General features: G+C 46.2%; 1 protein-coding gene across 1 annotated transcript; it reads left to right on the forward strand.

Moving 5' to 3' along the window:
• LOC118948229 (heparan sulfate glucosamine 3-O-sulfotransferase 3B1-like) lies at positions 1-26087 on the forward strand. The gene is made up of 2 exons (XM_036973279.1): positions 1-1053; positions 22870-26087. Exons 1-2 carry the CDS (start codon positions 467-469, stop codon positions 23495-23497), a joined length of 1215 nt encoding a protein of 404 aa, XP_036829174.1. The 5' UTR covers positions 1-466; the 3' UTR covers positions 23498-26087.
• Position 26088: the final 1 nt, after the last annotated feature.

Consider the following 26088-nt stretch of genomic DNA (forward strand, 5'->3'; position numbering starts at 1 on the left):
ATGATGTGTGAAGGGTTTATTGGCCTATAACTCCTCATTGGAAATAAAGCAACAGATAATTATCTCTCACTACAGTCTTCTAGGATTGGTCGGCTCTACTGTCAATCATACGCCCCAAGCCTAAACGGGATGAATGGGATGTAGCCTACTCATCTATTCGCCGTAGTGCGCTCCCTCTCGCTCACACGCCTGTTGGCCAAGTGATGGGAGACAACCACCGATACTTTGTTTTTACGCACAGGGCGCGGACACACCTGACCGGAGTATCTTTTCGTTTCGTTTGGAATTGCGTATCAATGGAGCTGGAAATTAGATTAATTCATCACTAAATAATAAGAAGTCCGTTATAAACAGCGTATAGGCAAGTTGTGGAATTATGTCACCAGGATTTTTGCAGTGGAAGAGGAGCGAATAACTTTAGCCAATATGCGTTTTTGGATTATGACTCGTCTCGCCCGACTGTCCTATGGAATATAGCCCAATATATCAGAACCTGCATTTTGTCTCATCATCCCACGTGAGGAATAAACTCTTTGTTTTCTGCATCATGTTGTCCCTGTGGGTGTATATGATATATTGCTGCGTCGGATACTGTTCAACCATGCCAAGTCTGATGGTCGGTACAGCCAGCAGTAAACATTCACAACATCTCGAAACAGTTGACCCTAACAGAACTCAACCCCGACTCCAAAACGAAGGGGACTTGGAATCCGAACACCAAGAAGATCCGTTAGATTCTTTAGATCCGTTATTCGGCGCATCATCCAGGGACGTGTTAAATAATGAGAGTGATTTGGACAGCAGAGGAGGGGAGGACTGGGATGAGATTCGAAGCGAGCAGAGGACGTTGGATAATAATGTCGTGTCAAGTCTCTTCAACGAGTCAGGGCCGGTGGAGAGTAAGAAGTTGCCCCAGGCGATTATCATCGGGGTGAAGAAGGGAGGCACACGGGCGCTGCTGGAGTTCCTCCGCGTGCATCCCGACATTAGAGCTGTTGGGGCCGAGCCGCACTTCTTTGATCGGAACTATGACAAGGGGCTAGAGTGGTACAGGTACATTTCATACACTTAATAACGTTAACTGATCAGAACATAAACGAATTATGTATATACTACTAAAATAATTCATAATTTGCCCTTTAATTGAGCCCATCTATTTAATTTAATTTATTTTGTATCCCATCTTCATTTCTAGGCTACTATTCAGTCTATAACACATACACATGTCATAGGTTGTCTGGTCGATTAATGGGTTTCTGAGAAACACCGTTATTTTTAGAGACTCACAGAGAACATCAAACAAAACCTCAAGGCTGTCAGGGAAGAACATCTCCGTTTAGAATATTATGTTTGCTGGCCTCTACGTCTCTTCACAGAGCTACTGGAGGACTAATGCACGCAGTGTCTTTAAACACACCTCTAAGATAACACGCAACACTACGATTAGATGGACATATGGCCATTGTGCTGAGTGGAAAAAAATAACCAGGTTGATTAGCATGGATTTAAACACACACACACACACACACACACACACACACACACACACACACACACACACACACACACACTCACACTCACACTCACACACTCACACTCACACTCACACACACACACATACACACATAGAATATAAATAGGCCTACGCCACACAATGGTAACAATTAGTTAAAGTAACCAGTGCCTGTAGTTAAGTTAATTAAAGTAGTGACCATTCACTGTGGCTCATGTGGTTGGTGAATATAGACCTACAGTAGTTCTGAAAAACTGTACCATGAATGTGCAGACACTATGGGTATCCAATGGAATGTGTTTATGAATGTATATCCTGTTCAAGGTGAAAATAAAACACATTTTTCATTGGGCCAATAAAGCTATAATAAAGTTATAATGAAGCTAGAAGTCTCTCCTCACAGTGTGATGAGTGTGAACTGAGGAATGTATCACTCTAACAGCTGACTACCAACCCAATACAATCTAAACACCACCTTGGTGTAATCAAACACTCCATATAAAGTATAGTCCTGAGTCATAGGGAGAGTCCCAAATGGCACACATAGGCTGTGGTCAAAAGAAGTGGGAATAGGGTGCCATTTGGGACTAGGGCTGATATGGGCCTAATAAAAGGGCCCATATTCAATTACGCACCTTAAATGACACATAGAAACTGACTTGTTTGACAGTTCCTTCTAGAGCTCAGACAAACATTCTACAGCTTCCATTCAGTTTGACAGTTCCTTCTAGAGCTCAGACAAACATTCTACAGCTTCCATTCAGTTTGACAGTTCCTTCTAGAGCTCAGACAAACATTCTACAGCTTCCATTCAGTTTGACAGTTCCTTCTAGAGCTCAGACAAACATTCTACAGCTTCCATTCAGTTTGACAGTTCCTTCTAGAGGTCAGACAAACATTCTACAGCTTCCATTCAGTTTGACAGTTCCTTCTAGAGGTCAGACAAACATTCTACAGCTTCCATTCATTTTGATAGTTCCTTCTAGAGCTCAGACAAACATTCTACAGCTTCCATTCAGTTTGACAGTTCCTTCTAGAGCTCAGACAAACATTCTACAGCTTCCATTCAGTTTGACAGTTCCTTCTGGAGCTCAGACAAACATTCTACAGCTTCCATTCAGTTTGACAGTTCCTTCTGGAGCTCAGACAAACATTCTACTGCTTCCATTCAGTTTGACAGTTCCTTCTGGAGCTCAGACAAACATTCTACAGCTTCCATTCAGTTTGACAGTTCCTTCTAGAGGTCAGACAAACATTCTACAGCTTCCATTCAGTTTGACAGTTCCTTCTGGAGCTCAGACAAACATTCTACTGCTTCCATTCAGTTTGACAGTTCCTTCTGGAGCTCAGACAAACATTCTACAGCTTCCATTCAGTTTGACAGTTCCTTCAAGAGGTCAGACAAACATTCTGCAGCTTCCATTCAGTTTGACAGTTCCTTCTAGAGGTCAGACAAACATTCTACAGCTTCCATTCAGTTTGACAGTTCCTTCTGGAGCTCAGACAAACACTACAGCTTCCATTCAGTTTGACAGTTCCTTCTAGAGGTCAGACAAACATTCTACAGCTTCCATTCAGTTTGACAGTTCCTTCTAGAGGTCAGACAAACATTCTACAGCTTCCATTCAGTTTGACAGTTCCTTCTGGAGCTCAGACAAACATTCTACAGCTTCCATTCAGTTTGACAGTTCCTTCTAGAGGTCAGACAAACATTCTACAGCTTCCATTCAGTTTGACAGTTCCTTCTGGAGCTCAGACAAACACTCTACAGCTTCCATTCAGTTTGACAGTTCCTTCTGGAGCTCAGACAAACACTCTACAGCTTCCATTCAGTTTGACAGTTCCTTCTAGAGGTCAGACAAACATTCTACAGCTTCCATTCAGTTTGACAGTTCCTTCTGGAGCTCAGACAAACACTACAGCTTCCATTCAGTTTGACAGTTCCTTCTAGAGGTCAGACAAACATTCTACAGCTTCCATTTAGTTTGACAGTTCCTTCTAGAGGTCAGACAAACATTCTACAGCTTCCATTCAGTTTGACAGTTCCTTCTGGAGCTCAGACAAACATTCTACAGCTTCCATTCAGTTTGACAGTTCCTTCTAGAGGTCAGACAAACATTCTACAGCTTCCATTCAGTTTGACAGTTCCTTCTGGAGCTCAGACAAACATTCTACAGCTTCCATTCAGTTTGACAGTTCCTTCTAGAGGGCAGACAAACATTCTACAGCTTCCATTCAGTTTGACAGTTCCTTCTGGAGCTCAGACAAACATTCTACAGCTTCCATTCAGTTTGACAGTTCCTTCTAGAGGTCAGACAAACATTCTACAGCTTCCATTCAGTTTGACAGTTCCTTCTGGAGCTCAGACAAACACTCTACAGCTTCCATTCAGTTTGACAGTTCCTTCTGGAGCTCAGACAAACACTCTACAGCTTCCATTCAGTTTGACAGTTCCTTCTAGAGGTCAGACAAACATTCTACAGCTTCCATTCAGTTTGACAGTTCCTTCTGGAGCTCAGACAAACACTACAGCTTCCATTCAGTTTGACAGTTCCTTCTAGAGGTCAGACAAACATTCTACAGCTTCCATTCAGTTTGACAGTTCCTTCTAGAGGTCAGACAAACATTCTACAGCTTCCATTCAGTTTGACAGTTCCTTCTGGAGCTCAGACAAACATTCTACAGCTTCCATTCAGTTTGACAGTTCCTTCTAGAGGTCAGACAAACATTCTACAGCTTCCATTCAGTTTGACAGTTCCTTCTGGAGCTCAGACAAACATTCTACAGCTTCCATTCAGTTTGACAGTTCCTTCTAGAGGGCAGACAAACATTCTACAGCTTCCATTCAGTTTGACAGTTCCTTCTGGAGCTCAGACAAACATTCTACAGCTTCCATTCAGTTTGACAGTTCCTTCTAGAGGTCAGACAAACATTCTACAGCTTCCATTCAGTTTGACAGTTCCTTCTGGAGCTCAGACAAACATTCTACAGCTTCCATTCAGTTTGACAGTTCCTTCTAGAGGTCAGACAAACATTCTACAGCTTCCATTCAGTTTGACAGTTCCTTCTGGAGCTCAGACAAACACTCAACAGCTTCCATTCAGTTTGACAGTTCCTTCTAGAGGTCAGACAAACATTCTACCACTTCCAATTAATTTTGACAGTTCCTTCTAGAGGTCAGACAAACATTCTACAGCTTCCATTCAGTTTGACAGTTCCTTCTGGAGCTCAGGCAAACATTCTACAGCTTCCATTCAGTTTGACAGTTCCTTCTAGAGCTCAGACAAACATTCTACAGCTTCCATTCAGTTTGACAGTTCCTTCTAGAGGTCAGACAAACATTCTACAGCTTCCATTCAGTTTGACAGTTCCTTCTAGAGGTCAGACAAACATTCTACAGCTTCCATTCAGTTTGACAGTTCCTTCTAGAGGTCAGACAAACATTCTACAGCTTCCATTCAGTTTGACAGTTCCTTCTAGAGCTCAGACAAACATTCTACAGCTTCCATTCAGTTTGACAGTTCCTTCTGGAGCTCAGACAAACATTCTACAGCTTCCATTCAGTTTGACAGTTCCTTCTAGAGGTCAGACAAACGTTCTACAGCTTCCATTCAGTTTGACAGTTAATTCTGGAGCTCAGACAAACATTATACAGCTTCCATTCAGTTTGACAGTTCCTTCTGGAGCTCAGACAAACATTCTACAGCTTCCATTCAGTTTGACAGTTCCTTCTAGAGGTCATACAAACATTCTACAGCTTCCATTCAGTTTGACAGTTCCTTCTAGAGGTCAGACAAACATTCTACAGCTTCCATTCAGTTTGACAGTTCCTTTTAGAGCTCAGACAAACACTCTATAGCTTCCATTCAGCTTGACAGTTCCTTCTCGAGCTCAGAGAAACATTATAGAGCTTCTATTCAGTTTTTCTTCTGGAGTTTAGACCCAAACAGCACATGGTTTACTGCCAGGAGTAAACAGACTAAATAATGACATCATCCCCTAGCAGCCAGAAGCATCGTAATTCAATTGAGTGCTCCCGGTTCCAGGGATTGATTCTTAGGCTGTGATTCCCTTTACGACAACACAGCTTTAACCATGCTTGGTTCCCAAATGACACCCTATTCCCTATATAGAGCACTACTTCCGACCGGAGCTCATAGAGCTCATATCACACTATGTAGGGCATAGGGTGCCACTTGGGACACAGACAATGAGTTAATTTCAACTTCCAGGGATCCAAAGCTATAGGAACAGTGAACAGTTTGCCCAGTGTTCAACAATGTGTGGTTGTAATGATCAACCTCTCAGTGCATCTCAGTGAGTTCCCAGTGTTAGCTAGACCTGTTGTAACCCACAGCATCACAACAGGCCTCTCTCTGTTCTAAACAACTATAATCTGTTCCTGATTCAGTCGTTGACAGGACCTCCGTAGAGTATCAGAGTGATATGTAAAGTTACATCATTTCAGGAATTCTGAGGTTTTTAATTGAAGACTGAAAAACAGCAGATGAGACACTTTGTCAACGTTGAAACGTGTACCTTTGTTGGTTTCTTTGAGGAGCCATCTAAATGGACTTGAGCCATCTAAATGGACTTGAGCCATCTAAATCGAGCCATCTAAATCGAGCCATCTAAATGGACTTGAGCCATCTAAATTGAGCCATCTAAATAGACTCGAGCCATCTAAATGGACTTGAGCCATCTAAATTGAGCCATCTAAATGGACTTGAGCCATCTAAATTGAGCCATCTAAATTGAGCCATCTAAATTGAGCCATCTAAATGGACTTGGGCCATGGAGATTAGCAGTCAATGTCAACGGCTCCTTAATGCTACTAGTTCAACGCTGTCTTCATCAACCTCTATTCATAACTCTACAATGGAGGAAGTCAGGGGAGCTACGTTCAAAAGGCCTTCTGGGTTCAGCTGCTCCAAGAGTTTCCAGACAGTGTTAGGACACTTGTGTTGAGGTTGACCAACGCACTGTGACGGGGACAGGGGGGGGGGGGGGTCTTTAGTGCCTCTTCACTGACTGAGAAGAGAAGAGATGACATTCAACAAGGAACAGACAGTTTCTTCCTCTGGTGGTTTCTGGAGTCTTTAAGCATCATATTTCATGACTCGATCAGAACGGCAAACTGATGTAGTAGGATCTGTGTTGATCATAGAAACTGGAGGCTATTGGCGGAGATAAAGAGCTGGAAGACAGTAAACGTCTGAGTGACATCTGACCTATTTATGTTAGCTAAAGGTGAACATGCAAAAGCTCATCCTCTGGCTCAGAACTGGTATTTCTAAACACATTAGAGCTGCAGGTTCATGAATGTGTAGGCCTACGGTAAGTATCCACAGTGGGGAAACACAGTGCATTTGTATATGTAGGATGTAATGAAAGAACCCTGTATCTGATTGCCTGGAGTGGTTGTTAGGTTAATTAAAACCCCTCAGCTTGAGTAACGCCCAGCCAGACCATTCAGACCCCAGTCAGACCCCAGAGGTCTCTGTACTAATGACCATCACTAGTGACCGTCACCACCCTGGATCAACAGAGTCATCTCCCTCTACTCTGTTTTTTAGTGAAGTCACAGTGGAGGGAGGGAGGGCCGAGGTCACATGGTCATCCACATACCAACCAGTAAACTTACTGTTAAAACATTCTAGATGATCAGAAAGGGTGCCAGTTATTCAGGGTTACTAGAGCAGGCCCAACTCGTTCACCATGGAGGATAGTCCTCTTACCATGAGGTCAGTTATTTCAGTGTTGGTCCTAACTTTATCCTTAGGAGGGGATGGACAGGGAGAGGGTATGGTGTGGCTTGACTAACTCTCGTAAAGCCTCCACCACTGTGCTTGGGGAGAGGAGGTGCAGGGGAGGGGAGAGAGGGGGCTGAGGAGCAGCTCTGCTGGGTGGCCTGGTTCAGGCCCGTCCCCCGTGGAGGCATTGATCTCTGCTGCCCACATCTCCACACTGTTGGTCCAACAGTGCTGTAGAAGCCCCCCACCCTGCAGTCTAGAGCCACACAGAGAGGAGAGGCCATACACATAGAATAACTACAACACACAATATGGTCGCCTTGAAAGGGGATTCTCATCTAGTCCTTCTATTTCTATGGCCTAGGCCTGGCGCAGCGGGGACTCCGGCCACAGATATAGCCAGTTGGCCACGCTTTCACAGAATATAGACCTGCTTACACCAAGAGGCAGAAAGACAGGAGCTGCCAGACAAATTGTAGGCTGCACGCTCACACATACAGGAGGGTGGGAGCGCGGGAGGAGGGAGCGCGGGAGGAGGGAACTCCCAAAGGCCGTGGGAATGTTCTTTTCCATTCCAACCTTCCTCCTCCTTTCTCTATAAGTCACTGTTTTAATTCCCAGTTAGACTTCTTGACTTATTCTCTTCTTGATACTATGAATTTAGAGAGTAGAACATCTGGGCACCACATGCTGCTGGAATCAAAAGGCATGAAGTGATCCTGGAAAACGAACCCATTCTGTTGAAATATGATAGTGTGGGGTTTTTCTGTTCTCGTCAGCTTGCTATCTCACTGACTGTCAGAGGAAGGGAAACAGTTATTCTAACCCCAAACAGAGCTGCTTGGGAGCTGGGTCGGAGCTGGGTCAGAGCTGGGTCGGAGCTGGGTGGGAGCTTGGTGAGAGCTGGGTCGGAGCTCTGTGGGATCTGGTTCGGAGCTGGGTGGGAGCTTGGTGAGAGCTGGGTCGGAGCTTGGTGAGAGCTTGGTCGGAGCTTGGTGAGAGCTGGGTCGAAGCTTGGTGAGAGCTTGGTCGGAGCTTGGTGAGAGCTGGGTCGGAGCTTGGTGAGAGCTTGGTCGGAGCTTGGTGAGGAGCTGGGTCGGAGCTTGGTGGGAGCTGGGTCGGAGCTTGGTGAGAGCTTGGTCGGAGCTTGGTGAGAGCTGGGTCGGAGCTTGGTGAGAGCTGGGTCGGAGCTTGGTGAGAGCTGGGTCGGAGCTTGGTGAGAGCTTGGTCGGAGCTGGGTGGGAACTTGGTGGGACCTGGGTCGGAGCTGGGTGGGAACTTGGTGGGACCTGGGTCGGAGCTGGGTGGGAACTTGGTGGGACCTGGGTCGGAGCTGGGTGGGAACTTGGTGGGACCTGGGTTTGGGATAGGTATGCAGAGAATATTTTTATTTGACCTTTATTTAACCAGGCAAGTCAGTTAAGAACAAATTCTTATTTTCAATGACGGTCTAGGAACAGTGGGTTAACTGCCTTGTTCAGGGGCAGAACGACAGATTTTCACCTTGTCAGCTCGGGGGTTTGAACTTGCAACCTTTCGGTTACTAGTCCAACACTCTAACCACTAGGCTACCCTGCCGCCCCAATGATGGAGTTGAGTCCCAATTAGCACCCTATCCCCTATATAATGCACTACATTTGACCAGAGCATTATAGGCCCTGGTCAAAAGTAGTGCCTTTTCTAGGAAATAGAGTGCCGTTGGGGACGCAGCCAGAGAGAGGGCAGTAAATTGAAAGTGAGTCTTTAGAATCTGCAGTGGCGGTGGGGGTGTACAGCTGTCTGAAAGAGGAGCAGAGGAACCCCTGGGGTTTATATTAACCCTAGTGATAATAGAACAGGGCCATTAGAGTGAAACGTAGTTTCTCTTCACTTTACGTTGTATGCAAATGTCCCTCAGGAGCGGGAAAGTGCTTTTTCAACTTGAATCCTTCAGAATGTTGCCTGCAAATGGAACTCTGGGTTCTGGAACTCTGGGTTCTGGAACTCTGGGTTCTGGAACTCTGAGGCCAGCAGGATGGACAGATTGTTAACACTGAGCCTCAGTGTTCTCTATTCTGTTCTGAAAGTTGACTCTCCTCCTGAGGTCTTTCAGAGGGAGAAGTTACATTTCCCTTCAGCTAGTTCATACAAGTACATTTGGTTTTCTTTTTGCTGACTACAAACCCTTAGTAGTTTTTATGGACACAGGGGAATAATAATGGTTTAAGAAGCAGGAAAGCCATCCATGTAGATCCTTCCCAGCTAAATTCAATGCATCAGCATATTGATAGGCAGGAGAAGAACAGAACATCTGTTGAGAATGAGGAACGGGCCCAACGGGGGGTGTGTAGGGCTACAGTAGGTATTGAAATATGCTGACATTTGTTTCTGAACATTCCCGAAATAGTTGACTTTTAGCTGACGCAGCTGTGTGAACGGTATTGGTTAAGACCTACTTTTACTTCTTGGAGCTCAATAGCTGGAAAACTAAAGTTAATCTCTCATCAAACTATTATCAATCAGGGATGGAAACTGTCATTTCAGGTGGTAAAACCCGGGGGTTTTATAGGAGGTCATCAGACCACAGCACTTTGTCAGACACTTAGAAGAACATGGACACATTGTGGTTCAGTTCAGTTGTGTAGTTCTCTCCTTCTCTGTCCTCCTGGAGTTGTTTAGTTCTCTCCTTCTCTGTCCTCCTGGAGTTGTTTAGTTCTCTCCTTCTCTGTCCTCCTGGAGTTGTTGTTTAGTTCTCTGTCCTCCTGGAGTTGTTTAGTTCTCTCCTTCTCTGTCCTCCTGGAGTTGTTTAGTTCTCTCCTTATCTGTCCTCCTGGACTTGTTGTTTAGTTCTCTCCTTCTCTATCCTCCTGGAGTTGCTTAGTTCTCTCCTTCTCTGTCCTCCTGGAGTTGTTTAGTTCTCTCCTTCTCTGTCCTCCTGGAGTTGTTGTTTAGTTCTCTGTCCTCCTGGAGTTGTTTAGTTCTCTCCTTCTCTGTCCTCCTGGAGTTGTTGTTTAGTTCTCTGTCCTCCTGGAGTTGTTGTTTAGTTCTCTCCTTCTCTATCCTCCTGTAGTTGATGTTTAGTTCTCTCCTTCTCTGTCCTCCTGGAGTTGTTGTTTAGTTCTCTCCTTCTCTGTCCTCCTGGAGTTGTTTAGGTCTCTCCTTCTCTATCCTCCTGGAGTTGTTGTTTAGTTCTCTCCTTCTCTGTCCTCCTGGAGTTGTTGTTTAGTTCTCTGTCCTCCTGGAGTTGTTGTTTAGTTCTCTCCTTCTCTATCCTCCTGTAGTTGATGTTTAGTTCTCTCCTTCTCTGTCCTCCTGGAGTTGTTGTTTAGTTCTCTCCTTCTCTGTCCTCCTGGAGTTGTTTAGGTCTCTCCTTCTCTATCCTCCTGGAGTTGTTGTTTAGTTCTCTCCTTCTCTATCCTCCTGGAGTTGTTGTTTAGGTCTCTCCTTCTCTGTCCTCCTGGAGTTGTTTAGTTCTCTCCTTCTCTGTCCTCCTGGAGTTGTTGTTTAGTTCTCTCCTTCTCTATCCTCCTGGAGTTGTTATTTAGTTCTCTATTGTCCTGGAGGTGTTGTTTAGTTCTCTGTCCTCCTGGAGTTGTTGCTTAGTTCTCTCATTCTCTATCCTCCTGGAGTTGTTGTTTAGTTCTCTCCTTCTCTGTCCTCCTGGAGTTGTTTAGTTCTCTCCTTCTCTATCCTCCTGGAGTTGTTGTTTAGTTCTCTCCTTCTCTGTCCTCCTGGAGTTGTTGTTTAGTTCTCTCCTTCTCTGTCCTCCTGGAGTTGTTTAGTTTTCTCCTTCTCTGTCCTCCTGGACTTGTTTAGTTCTCTCTTTCTCTGTCCTCCTGGAGTTGTTGTTTATTTCTCTCCTTCTCTGTCCTCCTGGAGTTGTTTAGTTCTCTCCTTCTCTGTCCTCCTGGAGTTGTTGTTTAGTTCTCTCCTTCTCTGTCCTCCTGGAGTTGTTTAGTTCTCTCCTTCTCTATCCTCCTGGAGTTGTTGTTTAGTTCTCTCCTTCTCTATCCTCCTGGAGTTGTTGTTTAGTTCTCTCCTTCTCTGTCCTCCTGGAGTTGTTTAGTGCTCTCCTTCTCTGTCCTCCTGGAGTTGTTTAGTTCTCTCCTTCTCTGTCCTCCTGGAGTTGTTTAGTTCTCTCCTTTTCTGTCCTCCTGGAGTTCTCTTCTTCTCTGTCCTCCTGGAGTTGTTTAGTTCTCTCCTTCTCTATCCTCCTGGAGTTGTTGTTTAGTTCTCTCCTTCTCTGTCCTCCTGGAGTTGTTTAGTTCTCTCCTTCTCTATCCTCCTGGAGTTGTTGTTTAGTTCTCTCCTTCTCTATCCTCCTGGAGTTGTTGTTTAGTTCTCTCCTTCTCTGTCCTCTTGGAGTTGTTTAGTTCTCTCCTTCTCTATCCTCCTGGAGTTGTTGTTTAGTTCTCTCCTTCTCTGTCCTCCTGGAGTTGTTTAGTTCTCTCCTTCTCTGTCCTCCTGGAGTTGTTTAGTTCTCTCCTTCTCTGTCCTCCTGGAGTTGTTTAGTTCTCTCCTCTGTCCTCCTGGGGTTGTTTAGTTCTCTCCTTCTCTGTCCTCCTGGAGTTGTTTAGTTCTCTCCTTCTCTGTCCTCCTGGAGTTGTTGTTTAGTTCTCTCCTTCTCTATCCTCCTGGAGTTGTTGTTTAGTTCTCTAGACCTGTACATCTCTGATGTTATTAATGATTAGGTCCTGTCAGACTATTGTCCATCTCTAATGTTATTACTGATCAGATCCTGTCAGACTGTAGACCTGCACATCCCTGCAGCAGCTAGGATAGAGCCATGAGTTGAATTACCAAAGTAATTTATCAAACAAATCACCTAGCAGGAACATATAGTTTTGGGCAGGAAGAAGTTTATTTCGCAGAATATTTTGTCACATTTTGCTGAATATTTATTTTGCTGACTGTAAGTCGCTCTGGATAAGACAGTCTGCTAAATGGTCAAAATGTATAACTGTAATTGATCCATCCTTGCCACCCTGACAGAGGTGTTGGTTCTGTTGTTCTGTTAACAGCAGGAAGACAGAGAGTGATAAAACTGCTATGCGGTAGCGCAAGGCTGAAAGTGACAGATCTATGGGTGGCAAGTAGCTAACCCGAAAGGTTGCTGGTTCGAATCCCCAGCCAACTAGGTAAAACATCTGTTCATGTGCCCTTGAGCAAGGCACTTAACCCTAATTGACCCTGTAAGTCTCTCTGGATGAGAGTGCCTGTTAAATGACTAAAATGAAAAACCAGAGGAGGGCATACACATTACGCCTCTTCTCTGCCCTTCTCCACTCACCTTCTCTCTAGACCTGGGCCTCTTCTCCACCCTTCTCCTCTCATGTTCTCTCTAGACCTGGGCCTCTTCTCCGCCCTTCTCCTCTCATCTTCTCTCTAGACCTGGGCCTCTTCTCCGCCCTTCTCCACTCACCTTCTCTCTAGACCTGGGCCTCTTCTCCACCCTTCTCCTCTCATGTTCTCTCTAGACCTGGGCCTCTTCTCCGCCCTTCTCCTCTCATCTTCTCTCTAGACCTGGGCCTCTTCTCCGCCCTTCTCCTCTCATCTTCTCTCTAGACCTGGGCCTCTTCTCCGCCCTTCTCCTCTCATCTTCTCTCTAGACCTGGGCCTCTTCTCCGCCCTTCTCCTCTCATCTTCTCTCTAGACATGGGCCTCTTCTCCGCCCTTCTCCTCTCATCTTCTCTCTAGACCTGGGCCTCTTCTCCGCCCTTCTCCTCTCATCTTCTCTCTAGACCTGGGCCTCTTCTCCGCCCTTCTCCTCTCATCTTCTCTCTAGACCTGGGCCTCTTCTCCGCCCTTCTCCTCTCATCTTCTCTCTAGACCTGGGCCTCTTCTCCGCCCTTCTCCTCTCATCTTCTCTCTAGACATGGGCCTCTTCTCCGCCCTTCTCCTCTCATCTTCTCTCTAGACCTGGGCCTCTTCTCCGCCCTTCTCCTCTCATCTTCTCTCTAGACCTGGGCCTCTTCTCCGCCCTTCTCCTCTCATCTTCTCTCTAGACCTGGGCCTCTTCTCCGCCCTTCTCCTCTCATCTTCTCTCTAGACCTGGGCCTCTTCTCCGCCCTTCTCCTCTCATCTTCTCTCTAGACATGGGCCTCTTCTCCGCCCTTCTCCTCTCATCTTCTCTCTAGACCTGGGCCTCTTCTCCGCCCTTCTCCTCTCATCTTCTCTCTAGACCTGGGCCATCTTCCAACTGTTAATAAGGTGGCCTTGATTCCTGCTGCTGCATATTGCTGGTATGAGAAGAGTCGAGGAGTGGATAGAAAAGGAGGGGAGGAGAGCATGGGAAAACCTTTCTCTGCATTATCTGTGTTGACAGGAATGCTCTAGAGATATTGAGACATCAGAGCACAGTGAAGAAGGCACTGAGTGCAGAGAGAGAGAGACAGAGAGAGAGAGAGAGAGAGAGAGAGAGAGAGAGAGAGAGTGATGAGAACGTCTTTTACACAGTTGATAAGAGAACGTCCCACCGGTATCTACGACCAAAGAACGGCCTCATCGTTCCTTCTAAGAAGCTGTTCTCTTTGATTCATGTCTGGAACTTGTCTAACAGAAATGTTGCCAGATTGTTCTGAGTGTCTGCATACCATCACCTCTTATCCCGTGTCTGGTGGTCTGAGGAGAGGAGTGGTTCCCACAGTAGTAGACCCTATGGTCCTGGTGAATCCTCCCTCTGAGCTGGTAGATAGTAGTATACCCTATAGTCCTGGTGAATCCTCCCTCTGAGCTGGTAGATAGTAGTAGACCCTATAGTCCTGGTGAATCCTCCCCTCTGAGCTGGTAGACAGTAATGGACACTATAGTCCTGGTGAATCCTCCTCTCTGAGCTGGTAGATAGTAGTAGACCCTATAGTCCTGGTGAATCCTCCCCTCTGAGCTGGTAAATAGTAGTGGACACAATAGTCCTGGTGAATCCTCCCCTCTGAGCTGATAGATAGTAGTGGACACAATAGTCCTGGTGAATCCTCCCCTCTGAGCTGGTAGATAGTAGTAGACACTATAGTCCTGGTGAATCCTCCCCTCTGAGCTGATAGATAGTAGTAGACACTATAGTCCTGGTGAATCCTCCCCTCTGAGCTGGTAGATAGTAGTAGACCCTATAGTCCTGGTGAATCCTCCCCTCTGAGCTGGTAGATAGGAGTAGACCCTATAGTCCTGGTGAATCCTCCCCTCTGAGCTGGTAGATAGTAGTAGACCCTATAGTCCTGGTGAATCCTCCCCTCTGAGCTGGTAGACAGTAATGGACTCTATAGTCCTGGTGAATCCTCCCCTCTGGTAGATAGTAGTAGACCCTATAGTCCTGGTGAATCGTGTCTGTTTAAATTCTAATCATGATTGTTGTTAATAAGTTATTGAAAGCCTGTGCTCACCTCATTCAGATTACAATGGACCAGTTATGTAAGTAAAGTTTTATTTGGATATAAATGTAGAGATAAAAGTACATGACTATACACCACACCCCAAGTCAGCCGACAGCAACAGCCAAGCCCAACAAGCTCCATACAGCCAGTCAGTCAGGGAAGTAAATTCCTACCTTTGAACCTGTTCCCTGATAGCAACAGATATCAACATTGACCAGCAGATTCAAACAGCCTCTGTCTAGAAGGAGATTGGTTAATGAAGTCACCTGACAGACCAGCAGCTTCAAACAGCCTCTGTCTAGAAGGAGATTGGTTAATGAAGTCACCTGACAGACCAGCAGCTTCAAACAGCCTCTGTCTAGAAGGAGATTGGTTAATGAAGTCACCTGACAGACCAGCAGCTTCAAACAGCCTCTGTCTAGAAGGAGATTGGTTAATGAAGTCACCTGACAGACCAGCAGCTTCAAACAGCCTAAGTCTAGAAGGAGATTGGTTAATGAAGTCACCTGACAGACCAGCAGCTTCAAACAGCCTCTGTCTAGAAGGAGATTGGTTAATGAAGTCACCTGACAGACCAGCAGCTTCAAACAGCCTCTGTCTAGAAGGAGATTGGTTAATGAAGTCACCTGACAGACCAGCAGCTTCAAACAGCCTCTGTCTAGAAGGAGATTGGTTAATGAAGTCACCTGACAGACCAGCAGCTTCAAACAGCCTCTGTCTAGAAGGAGATTGGTTAATGAAGTCACCTGACAGACCAGCAGCTTCAAACAGCCTAAGTCTAGAAGGAGATTGGTTAATGAAGTCACCTGACAGACCAGCAGCTTCAAACAGCCTCTGTCTAGAAGGAGATTGGTTAATGAAGTCACCTGACAGACCAGCAGCTTCAAACAGCCTCTGTCTAGAAGGAGATTGGTTAATGAAGTCACCTGACAGACCAGCAGCTTCAAACAGCTTCTGTCTAGAAGGAGATTGGTTAATGAAGTCACCTGACAGACCAGCAGACACAACACAGCAGTTTCACAGCTCACACAGACACACAGTGATTAGGGGCTGGAGCTAGGAGTTATCTAGTGGTTCGGGAGGAGGAAGAGGAGGAGGAGGAGGAAGAGCAGGAGGAGGAGGACAGGAAGTGTATGTTACATCTCTATTGGCTGATAGAGGAAGATGCTTTGCAACCTATTGGTTCCTCCAGGCAATCTAGTTTATTATCACAGAAACAATTGTGAAAGATTGTTAATCTGCCCCCAAGGGCACTCTTCTTCACTCCTCTAGCCTGAGACGGTGTTCCCTCTCTGTCTCTCTGTTCTTCTCTTTCGCTTTGTCTTTGTCTCTCTTTCTCATCTCTATTATTTCTCTCTCTCGTTCTCATTCTCTCTCTTTCTCTCCTCTCTATCTTACTCTCTCTTCTCTCCCTCTCAATTAAATTAAATTCAAAGGGCTTTTTAAAATTTATTTGGGTGTCTGTGTAAACTGAGGGAAATATGTGTCTCTAATATGATCATATATTTGTCAGGAGGTTAGGAAGTGCAGCTCAGTTTCCACCTTGTGGGCAGTGTGCACATAGCCTGTCTTCTCTTGAGAGCCAGGGCTGCCTTCAGGAGCCTCTCTCAATAGTAAAGCTATGCTTACTGAGTCTGTACATAGTCAAAGCCTTCATTTTGGGTCAGTCTCAGTGGTCAGTATTCTGCCACTATGTACTCTCTGTTTAGGGCCAAATATAATTCTAGTTTGCTCAGTTTTTTTGTTAATTCTTTCCAGTGTGTCAAGTAATTATATTTTTGTTTTCTCGTGATTTGGTTGGTTTTAATTGTGCTGCTGTCCTGGTGCTCTGTGGGGTGTGTTTGTGTTTGTGAACAGAGCCCCAGGACCAGCTTGCTTAGGCGACTCTTCTCCAGGTTCATCTCTCTGTAGGTGATAGCTTTGTTATGGAAGTTTTGAGAATCACTTCATTTTAGGTGGTTGTATAATTTAATTACTCTTTTCTGGATTTTGATAATTAGCGGGTATTGGCCTAATTCTGCTCTGCATGCATGATTTGGTGCTCTACGTTGTACACGGAGGATGTTTTTGCAGAATTCTGCATGCAGAGTCTCCATTTGGTGTTTGTCACATTTGGTAAATGATTGGTCAGTGAGCGGACCCCAGACCTCACAAACAGAAAGGGCAATGGGTTCTGTAACTGTTTTTAGACATCCTATTTAGTGTGTAAAATGTTCTGTTCCTTTTTATGTATAGTTTTTTGTGTGCTCTAGGGCAATGGTGTCGAGATGGAATTTATATTTGTCGTCCTGGCAACTGGACCTTTTTTGGAACACCATTATTTTTGGTCTTACTGAGATTTACTGTCAGGGCCCAGGTCTGACAGAATCTGTGCAGAATATCTAAGTGCTGCTGTAGGCCCTCCTTGTTTGGGGACAGAAGCACCAGATCATCAGCAAATAGTAGAATTTTATTTAGTAGGTTGAGCTGCATACCTGTCTCACCCCACAGCCTTGTGGAAAGAAATGTGTGTGTTTTTTGCCAATTTTAACAACACTTGTTGTGTGTGTACATGGATTTTATAATGTCGTATGATTTAACCCCAACACCGCTTTCAAACAATTTGTATAGAAAACCCTAATTTCTCTCTCTCTCTCTCTCTCTCTCTCTCTCTCTCTCTCTCTCTCTCTCTCTCTCTCTCTCTCTCTCTCTCTCTCTCGCTGTCTCTCTCTCTCTCTCTCGCTCTCTCTCTCTCTCTCTCTCTCTCTCTCTCTCTCTCTCTCGCTGTCTCTCTCTCTCTCTCTCTCTGTCGCTGTCTCTCTCTCTCTCCCTCTCTCTCTCTCTCTCTCTCTCTCTCTCTCTCTCTCCCTCTCTCTCTCTCTCTCTCTCTCTCTCTCTCTCTCTCTCTCTCTCTCTATCTCTCTCTCTCATATCTATCTAATGCATTATTCATCCATCTTCCATCCAGGTTTGTTTTGCTCTGGGACTAAGTGTGCATTTTGATTGGTAGTAAGTTTCTCTGTGACTCCCCCAGGGCCTTGACAAAATGCACTCCGCTTGTGTATCCAAGAGATACGGCATATAATTGCAGAAGTGTTGCAGTGATGCTGAAAGCGAGCTGTAGTGGTTGGTGTTTTGTTCACACCTCACATAGTAATAGGGAGAGAGGGAGATGGAAACGTATGAGTGTAGTGGAGAGAGATGTATCGAGAGACTAATGGGGAAGAGGGTTTTGTTGATTTCTGTGATTGCGACAGAAGGAAAGAGCAACCCCCTGTGTGTTTGCCTTGGAGTAATGAGGTCTTTCCAAAAGGAGCGATCCCCATAGGTCAAGGACCCACCCCAAGGCTCCAGTCAGCAGTGCTCAGCTAGGGCTTTACCATGCCTGTTTCTGCAGTAGTTGGTTACACACATTCAGAAGGAGATCAGCAAATACCTTACTTTTGACAAAGTAGTAGTTTAGTAGTATTTATAACTGTGTTCGTCATTGTTAAAAAATAGTGATAACTCTACTTACGAGACATATACTATCAACCAACCATCTCCTAATGTTAGTGACTGTACTATAGTAGTATTAGATATATACTACCAACCATCTCCTAATGTTAGTGACTGTACTATACTAGTATTAGATATATACTACCAACCATCTCCTAATGTTAGTGACTGTACTATAGTAGTATTAGATATATACTACCAACCATCTCCTAATGTTAGTGACTGTACTAAAGTAGTATTAGATATATACTACCAACCATCTCCTAATGTTAGTCACTGTACTAAAGTAGTATTAGATACAGTATATACTATCAACCATCTCCTAATGTTAGTGACTGTACTATAGTAGTATTAGATATATACTACCAACTATCTCCTAATGTTAGTGACTCTACTAATGTAATGTTATCTATCTGTCTTCCTCTTTTCTCCACTACCCTGCCTCCTCCCCTCCCTTCCCTCCTCCCCTCCTTCCTCCCCTCCCCTCCCATCCCTCCTCCACTTCCTCCTACCCTCTCTCCTACACTCCCTCCTCCCCTCCCTCCAACCCTCCCTCCTCCCTTACCCCTCTAAGTCACTAAGCACTAGTCTACTACCCCTCACTAGTCTACTACCCCTATCTCCCTCCCTCCTTTCTATCCTTCTAATGCACTACAAGGACTAATACCCCTAATGCCTATGTGTTTAGGCTCAGATTAAATCTCTGGTGGCCCACTTTAGCCATTACCCTGAGCCCTGGTCATTACCCTGGTCTGGGGCTGCAGTTAACTGGCTAATTTATTATCTAAAAGAGTCAGGTCAGCTCAGTAAGAGGGACTGGACAGACAGACAGACAGACAGACAGACAGACAGACAGACAGACAGACAGACAGACAGACAGACAGACAGACAGACAGACAGACAGACAGACAGACAGACAGACATACATACATACATACATACATACATACATACATACATACATACATACATACATACATACATACATACATACATACATACATACATACATACATACATACATACATTGACCGTAATCAGTTTTGACCTTTATATCATAATGAATAAGATTACATAGACAGGGGGATCTGATCCTAGATCAGCATTCCTGTTCCACAACGCTTGATCCTTTATGTCTCCGTAAGTTATCTGACCTGAATGCACAGTCTGACTACTCCTGAACTGTAGCCTGGATGCTGCATGGTCCCAGGGTGTAACTCCTAAACTATAGCCTGGCTGCTGTATGGTCCCAGGATGTAACTCCTAAACTATAGCCTGGATGCTGCATGGTCCCAGGGTGTAACTCCTAAACTATAGCCTGGCTGCTGCATGGTCCCAGGGTGTAACTCCTAAACTATAGCCTGGCTGCTGCATGGTCCCAGGCTGTAACTCCTAAACTATAGCCTGGCTGCTGCATGGTCCCAGGCTATAACTCCTAAACTATAGCCTGGCTGCTGCATGGTCCCAGGCTGTAACTCCTAAACTATAGCCTGGCTGCTGCATGGTCCCAGGCTATAACTCCTGAACTGTAGCCTGGATGCTGCATGGTCCCAGGCTATAACTCCTAAACTATAGCCTGGATGCTGCATGGTCCCAGGCTGTAACTCCTGAACCACACAGTGCTATATGTGCCTTAGCCCAATACTAACCTCTCCATCTTTCCATGTCTCCATCTCTCCACCTCTCCATCTCTCCACCTCTACGCCTCTCTACTTCTCCAACTCTACATCTCTCCATCTCTCCACCTCTCCATCTCTCCATCTCTCTACTTCTCCAACTCTACATCTCTCCATCTCTCCACCTCTCCATCTCTCCATCTCTCCACCTCTCTACTTCTCCAACTCTCCATCTCTCCACCTCTCCATCTCTCCACCTTTCCACCTCTCCACCTCTCCATCTCTCCACCTCTCCATCTCTCCACCTCTACGCCTCTCTACTTCTCCAACTCTCCATCTCTCCATCTCTCCACCTCTCCATCTCTCCATCTCTCCACCTCTCCATCTCTCCATCTCTCTACTTCTCCAACTCTACATCTCTCCATCTCTCCACCTCTCCATCTCTCCATCTCTCCACCTCTCTACTTCTCCAACTCTCCATCTCTCCACCTCTCCATCTCTCCACCTCTCCACCTCTCCACCTCTACATCTCTCCATCTCTCCAGCTCTCCATCTCTCCATCTCTCCACCTCTCTACTTCTCCAACTCTCCATCTCTCCACCTCTCCATCTCTCCACCTCTCCATCTCTCCATCTCTCCACCTTTCCATCTCTCCACCTCTACGCCTCTCTACTTCTCCAACTCTCCATCTCTCCATCTCTCCACCTCTCCATCTCTCCATCTCTCCACCTCTCCATCTCTCCATCTCTCTACTTCTCCAACTCTACATCTCTCCATCTCTCCACCTCTCCATCTCTCCATCTCTCCACCTCTCTACTTCTCCAACTCTCCATCTCTCCACCTCTCCATCTCTCCACCTCTCCACCACTCCATCTCTCCATCTCTCCACCTCTCCATCTCTCCACCTCTACGCCTCTCTACTTCTCCAACTCTACATCTCTCCACCTCTCCATCTCTCCACCTCTCCATCTCTCCACCTCTCCATCTCTCCATCTCTCCACCTCTCCACCTCTCCACCTCTCCATCTCTCCACCTCTCCATCTCTCCATCTCTCCATCTCTCCATCTCTCCACCTCTCCATCTCTCCATCTCTCTACTTCTCCATCTCTCCATCTCTCCACCTCTCCGCCTCTCTACTTCTCCAACTCTACATCTCTCCATCTCTCCACCTCTCCATCTCTCCATCTCTCCACCTCTCTACTTCTCCAACTCTCCATCTCTCCACCTCTCCATGTCTCCACCTCTCTACTTCTCCAACTCTCCATCTCTCCACCTCTCCATCTCTCCACCTCTCTACTTCTCCAACTCTCCATCTCTCCACCTCTCCATCTCTCCATGTCTCCACCTCTCCATCTCTCCACCTCTCCATGTCTCCACCTCTCCACCTCTCCATCTCTCCACCTCTCCATGTCTCCATCTCTCCACCTCTCCATGTCTCCACCTCTCCACCTCTCCACCTCTCCATCTCTCCACCTCTCCACCTCTCCATCTCTCCACCTCTCCATCTCTCCATCTCTCCATGTCTCCACCTCTCCACCTCTCCATCTCTCCATCTCCCCACCTCTCCATCTCTCCATCTCTCCACCTCTCCATCTCTCCACCTCTCCATCTCTCCACCTCTCCATCTCTCCACCTCTCCACCTCTCCATGTCTCCACCTCTCCACCTCTACATCTCTCCATCTCTCCATCTCTCCATGTCTCCATCTCTCCATCTCTCCACCTCTCCACCTCTCCATCTCTCCACCTCTCCATCTCTCTACTTCTCCAACTCTACATCTCTCCATCTCTCCATCTCTCCACCTCTCTACTTCTCCAACTCTCCATCTCTCCACCTCTCCATCTCTCCACCTCTCCACCTCTCCATCTCTCCATCTCTCCACCTCTCCATCTCTCCACCTCTACGCCTCTCTACTTCTCCAACTCTACATCTCTCCATCTCTCCATCTCTCCACCTCTCCATCTCTCCATCTCTCCACCTCTCCATCTCTCCATCTCTCTACTTCTCCAACTCTACATCTCTCCATCTCTCCACCTCTCCATGTCTCCATCTCTCCACCTCTCTACTTCTCCAACTCTCCATCTCTCCACCTCTCCATCTCTCCACCTCTCCACCTCTCCACCTCTCCATCTCTCCATCTCTCCACCTCTCCATCTCTCCACCTCTACGCCTCTCTACTTCTCCAACTCTACATCTCTCCACCTCTCCATCTCTCCACCTCTCCACCTCTCCATCTCTCCACCTCTCCATCTCTCCATCTCTCCACCTCTCCACCTCTCCAGCTCTCCATCTCTCCACCTCTCCATCTCTCCATCTCTCCACCTCTCCATCTCTCCATCTCTCTACTTCTCCATCTCTCCATCTCTCCACCTCTCCGCCTCTCTACTTCTCCAACTCTACATCTCTCCATCTCTCCACCTCTCCATCTCTCCATCTCTCCACCTCTCTACTTCTCCAACTCTCCATCTCTCCACCTCTCCATGTCTCCACCTCTCTACTTCTCCAACTCTCCATCTCTCCACCTCTCTACTTCTCCAACTCTCCATCTCTCCACCTCTCCATGTCTCCATCTCTCCACCTCTCCATCTCTCCATCTCTCCACCTCTCCACCTCTCCATCTCTCCACCTCTCCATGTCTCCACCTCTCCACCTCTCCATCTCTCCATCTCTCCACCTCTCCATCTCTCCACCTCTCCATGTCTCCATCTCTCCACCTCTCCATGTCTCCACCTCTCCACCTCTCCACCTCTCCATCTCTCCACCTCTCCACCTCTCCACCTCTCCATCTCTCCACCTCTCCATCTCTCCATCTCTCCATGTCTCCATCTCTCCACCTCTCCACCTCTCCATCTCTCCATCTCTCCATCTCTCCATGTCTCCATCTCTCCACCTCTCCACCTCTCCATCTCTCCACCTCTCCATCTATCCACCTCTCCACCTCTCCATGTCTCCACCTCTCCACCTCTCCATCTCTCCATCTCTCCATCTCTCCATGTCTCCATCTCTCCACCTCTCAATCTCTCCACCTCTCCACCTCTCCACCTCTCCATCTCTCCATCTCTCCACCTCTCCACCTCTCCATCTCTCCATCTCATGGAGTGCTTCACAGTCCTGTCTTTATCCTGTGTATATAATAACAAACCTCTCCATCTCTCCTCTCCTCAGAGACCGTATGCCTGAGACTCAGGAGGGTCAGATCACCATGGAGAAGACCCCCAGCTACTACGTCACTAAAGACGTCCCCGCCCGTATCCACACCATGTCCCCAGACACCAGGCTGATTGTGGTGGTCCGAGACCCCGTCACCAGGGCCATCTCAGACTACACTCAGACCCGCTCCAAGAAACCTGACATCCCCTCCTTTGAGAGCCTCGCCTTCAAGAACAGAACTACGGGTCTCATCGACACGTCCTGGAGCGCCGTCCAGATCGGGATGTATGCCAAGCACCTAGAACGCTGGCTGCAGTACTTCCCCAAGGACCAGCTCCTCTTCATCAGCGGGGAGAGGTTGATCTCCGACCCAGCCGGGGAGATGACACGCGTACAGGACTTCCTGGGGCTCAGGAGGGTGGTCGGTCACAAACACTTTCACTTCAACCCAGCCAAGGGCTTCCCCTGTCTGAAGAGGCCGGAGGGGAATAGTAAACCTCACTGTCTGGGTAAAACCAAAGGAAGGATTCATCCTAATATTGACCCTGAGGTGGTACAGAAGCTGAGGAACTTTTATCAACCTTTCAACAGGAGGTTTTATCAGATGACGGGTCATGACTTTGGATGGGGTTCATGGAGCTGAGCGACGGAGACATTGAGTGAATCCGAAATGGAACCCTATTCCCTATGTAGCGCACTACCCTGGTCAATAGTAGTGCACTATAACATTGGACAAAATGGCACCCTCTTCCCTATGTAGCGCACTACCCTGGTCAATAGTAGTGCACTATAATATCGGACAAAATGGCACCCTCTTCCCTATGTAGCGCACTACCCTGGTCAATAGTAGTGCATTATTGAGGTTGTTGTACACTATTCTGTTCAAATGCAGTGCACTACTGAGGTGTTATGGTGCCCTTTCAGACAGAGATGTTGTATTTTTCTTTGCGGGGTTTTAGGTTGTAATTGTAACAATTTGGAGATATTGTTAGACTGTGTATATAAGGCAGCGTGTGTAAAAAGTACAGAAGTCTATTTTATGATAATTTATTTCTAGGATATTATGAACTCACTGAGCTGCCTATCCATGTTTGTTGAGGATCATCACACATCTTTACATTCCTGTTTTTTAAATCTTCGTTTGAAGGGCATTTTGTAATCTTGAAATTACCTCAGAAAAAATACATGTGCAGGAATTGTGGAAATGAAAATATAACAGCACAATTCTGTTACGGGTAGCAGCACTCGACCAGCAGGGTTAGGCTAGAGCTATTGTTTCCCTTCATATACATGCAATGACTTTATAATGCTGCATTAGCTCATTCTCCCTCCCTTTACCACATTGCTTTTTAACATGACTGAACGAATACCACACCATCTCAGCAAAAACGGTTCAATCACAAAGGTTGGTAGAATGAGGACGTACAAATACTGTAACGACCAGAGAATTAGTGTTGGGTCATTGAACACGGAGGCATCTCTGTAGCCTCTTTGTTTTTAAAATATGTTTAAAAACCACTCATGGAGTCCAAATCAACCTCCTTAAGATCAGCCTGACCTCCAGAGGCCTGTGGGCCCACTTCATCCACCAGATCAATATATAGAACCCCAGCTGATCCCGTCAGACTGCGTCCCAAATGGCTCCATGCTCACTTAATCGTTCACTACTTATGACCAGGACCCATGGGGCATTTAGGGAAACAGGGAACCATTTGGGATGCCCTTCCAGTGTCACTATGACAGCTATATCAATACAGTAATAACTCATCATCACATCAATTACACGTGAGTGATGCCACATTACAGCTGAGTGATGTCACAGTGCAGCTGAGTGATGTCACATTACAGCTGAGTGATGTCACAGTGTAGCTGAGTGATGTCACATTACAGCTGAGTGATGTCACAGTGCAGCTGAGTGATGTCACATTACAGCTGAGTGATGTCACAGTGCAGCTGAGTGATATCACATTACAGCTGAGTGATGTCACAGTGCAGCTGAGTGATGTCACATTACAGCTGAGTGATGTCACATTGTCTTTTTGATGAGATGACACCGCATTTTCATGTTTGTAATCCGTTCTTTGCTAACAGTGAGGTTGGCTTGTGTAATGACTCTATACAGGGATGATGAGCTGACCATGATACAGTATAATGTTATCATCACAGCCCTCTGTAGTCCTGTTAGGTAAAGTTAACAGGACTGCTGTTGGATCAGCTGTTATCATCACAGCCCTCTGTAGTCCTGTTGGGTAAAGTTAACAGGACTGCTGTTGGATCAGCTGTTATCATCACAGCCCTCTGTAGTCCTGTTAGGTAAAGTTAACAGGACTGCTGTTGGATCAGATGTTATCACCACAGCCCTCTGTAGTCCTGTTGGGTAAAGTTAACAGGACTGCTGTTGGATCAGCTGTTATCATCACAGCCCTCTGTAGTCCTGTTAGGTAAAGTTAACAGGACTGCTGTTGGATCAGATGTTATCATCACAGCCCTCTGTAGTCCTGTTAGGTAAAGTTAACAGGACTGCTGTTGGATCAGATGTTATCATCACAGCCCTCTGTAGTCCTGTTAGGTAAAGTTAACAGGACAGCTGTTGGATCAGACCACATTTATTGGGAACTCAATGGTGCATTGTTGTGTTATTGTTGTTGAAATGGAAAGGCTGCGATTCAATCTGATCGCACATTGCAGTGCTCTTGACATCAGAAAGTAATTTCCAGCTGAGCCAACGTTAACAGAGGTTTACCTTGAAGGTCACCTCTGTGAAAGTGGGAACATTACCTCTGTGATAGTGTGCAGCATTTACCTTGAAGGTCACCTCTGTGAAAGTGGGAACATTACCTCTGTGATAGTGTGCAGCGTTTACCTTGAAGGTCACCTCTGTGAAAGTGGGAACATTACCTCTGTGATAGTGTGCAGCATTTACCTTGAAGGTCACCTCTGTGAAAGTGGGAACATTACCTCTGTGACAGTGTGCAGCGCTGTAGCGAGCCTTGAATTGAATCGTGACCAACGTCTTGCTATTCAGGGCTCACAATTCCTTTCTCCTAAGTCTGTGTATGGGTGAGTTTTATTCATCCCTATACAGAGAGATACGCCAATGACAATGTTTCTACCCATCAAATATGATGATAATGTATTGATAAAAAATCTGTATACATACATGAACAAATCCAACTATTTTGCTGTATAGTTTCCATTTTACAAAGATGTAAATGAGGCCGTTGTGAGTAAAAT

Source organism: Oncorhynchus mykiss, unplaced genomic scaffold (assembly GCF_013265735.2).
Source record: "Oncorhynchus mykiss isolate Arlee unplaced genomic scaffold, USDA_OmykA_1.1 un_scaffold_227, whole genome shotgun sequence".
NCBI classification, from domain to species: Eukaryota; Metazoa; Chordata; class Actinopteri; order Salmoniformes; family Salmonidae; genus Oncorhynchus; species Oncorhynchus mykiss.

Excerpts from the sequence above, each read along its gene's own strand:
- LOC118948229 (XM_036973279.1), top strand. The coding sequence starts at position 467 with ATGGAATATAGCCCAATATATCAGAACCTGCATTTTGTCTCATCATCC. Across the intron at positions 1,054-22,869 it reads AAGGGGCTAGAGTGGTACAG|AGACCGTATGCCTGAGACTC; the intron begins GTACATTTCATA and ends TCCTCTCCTCAG.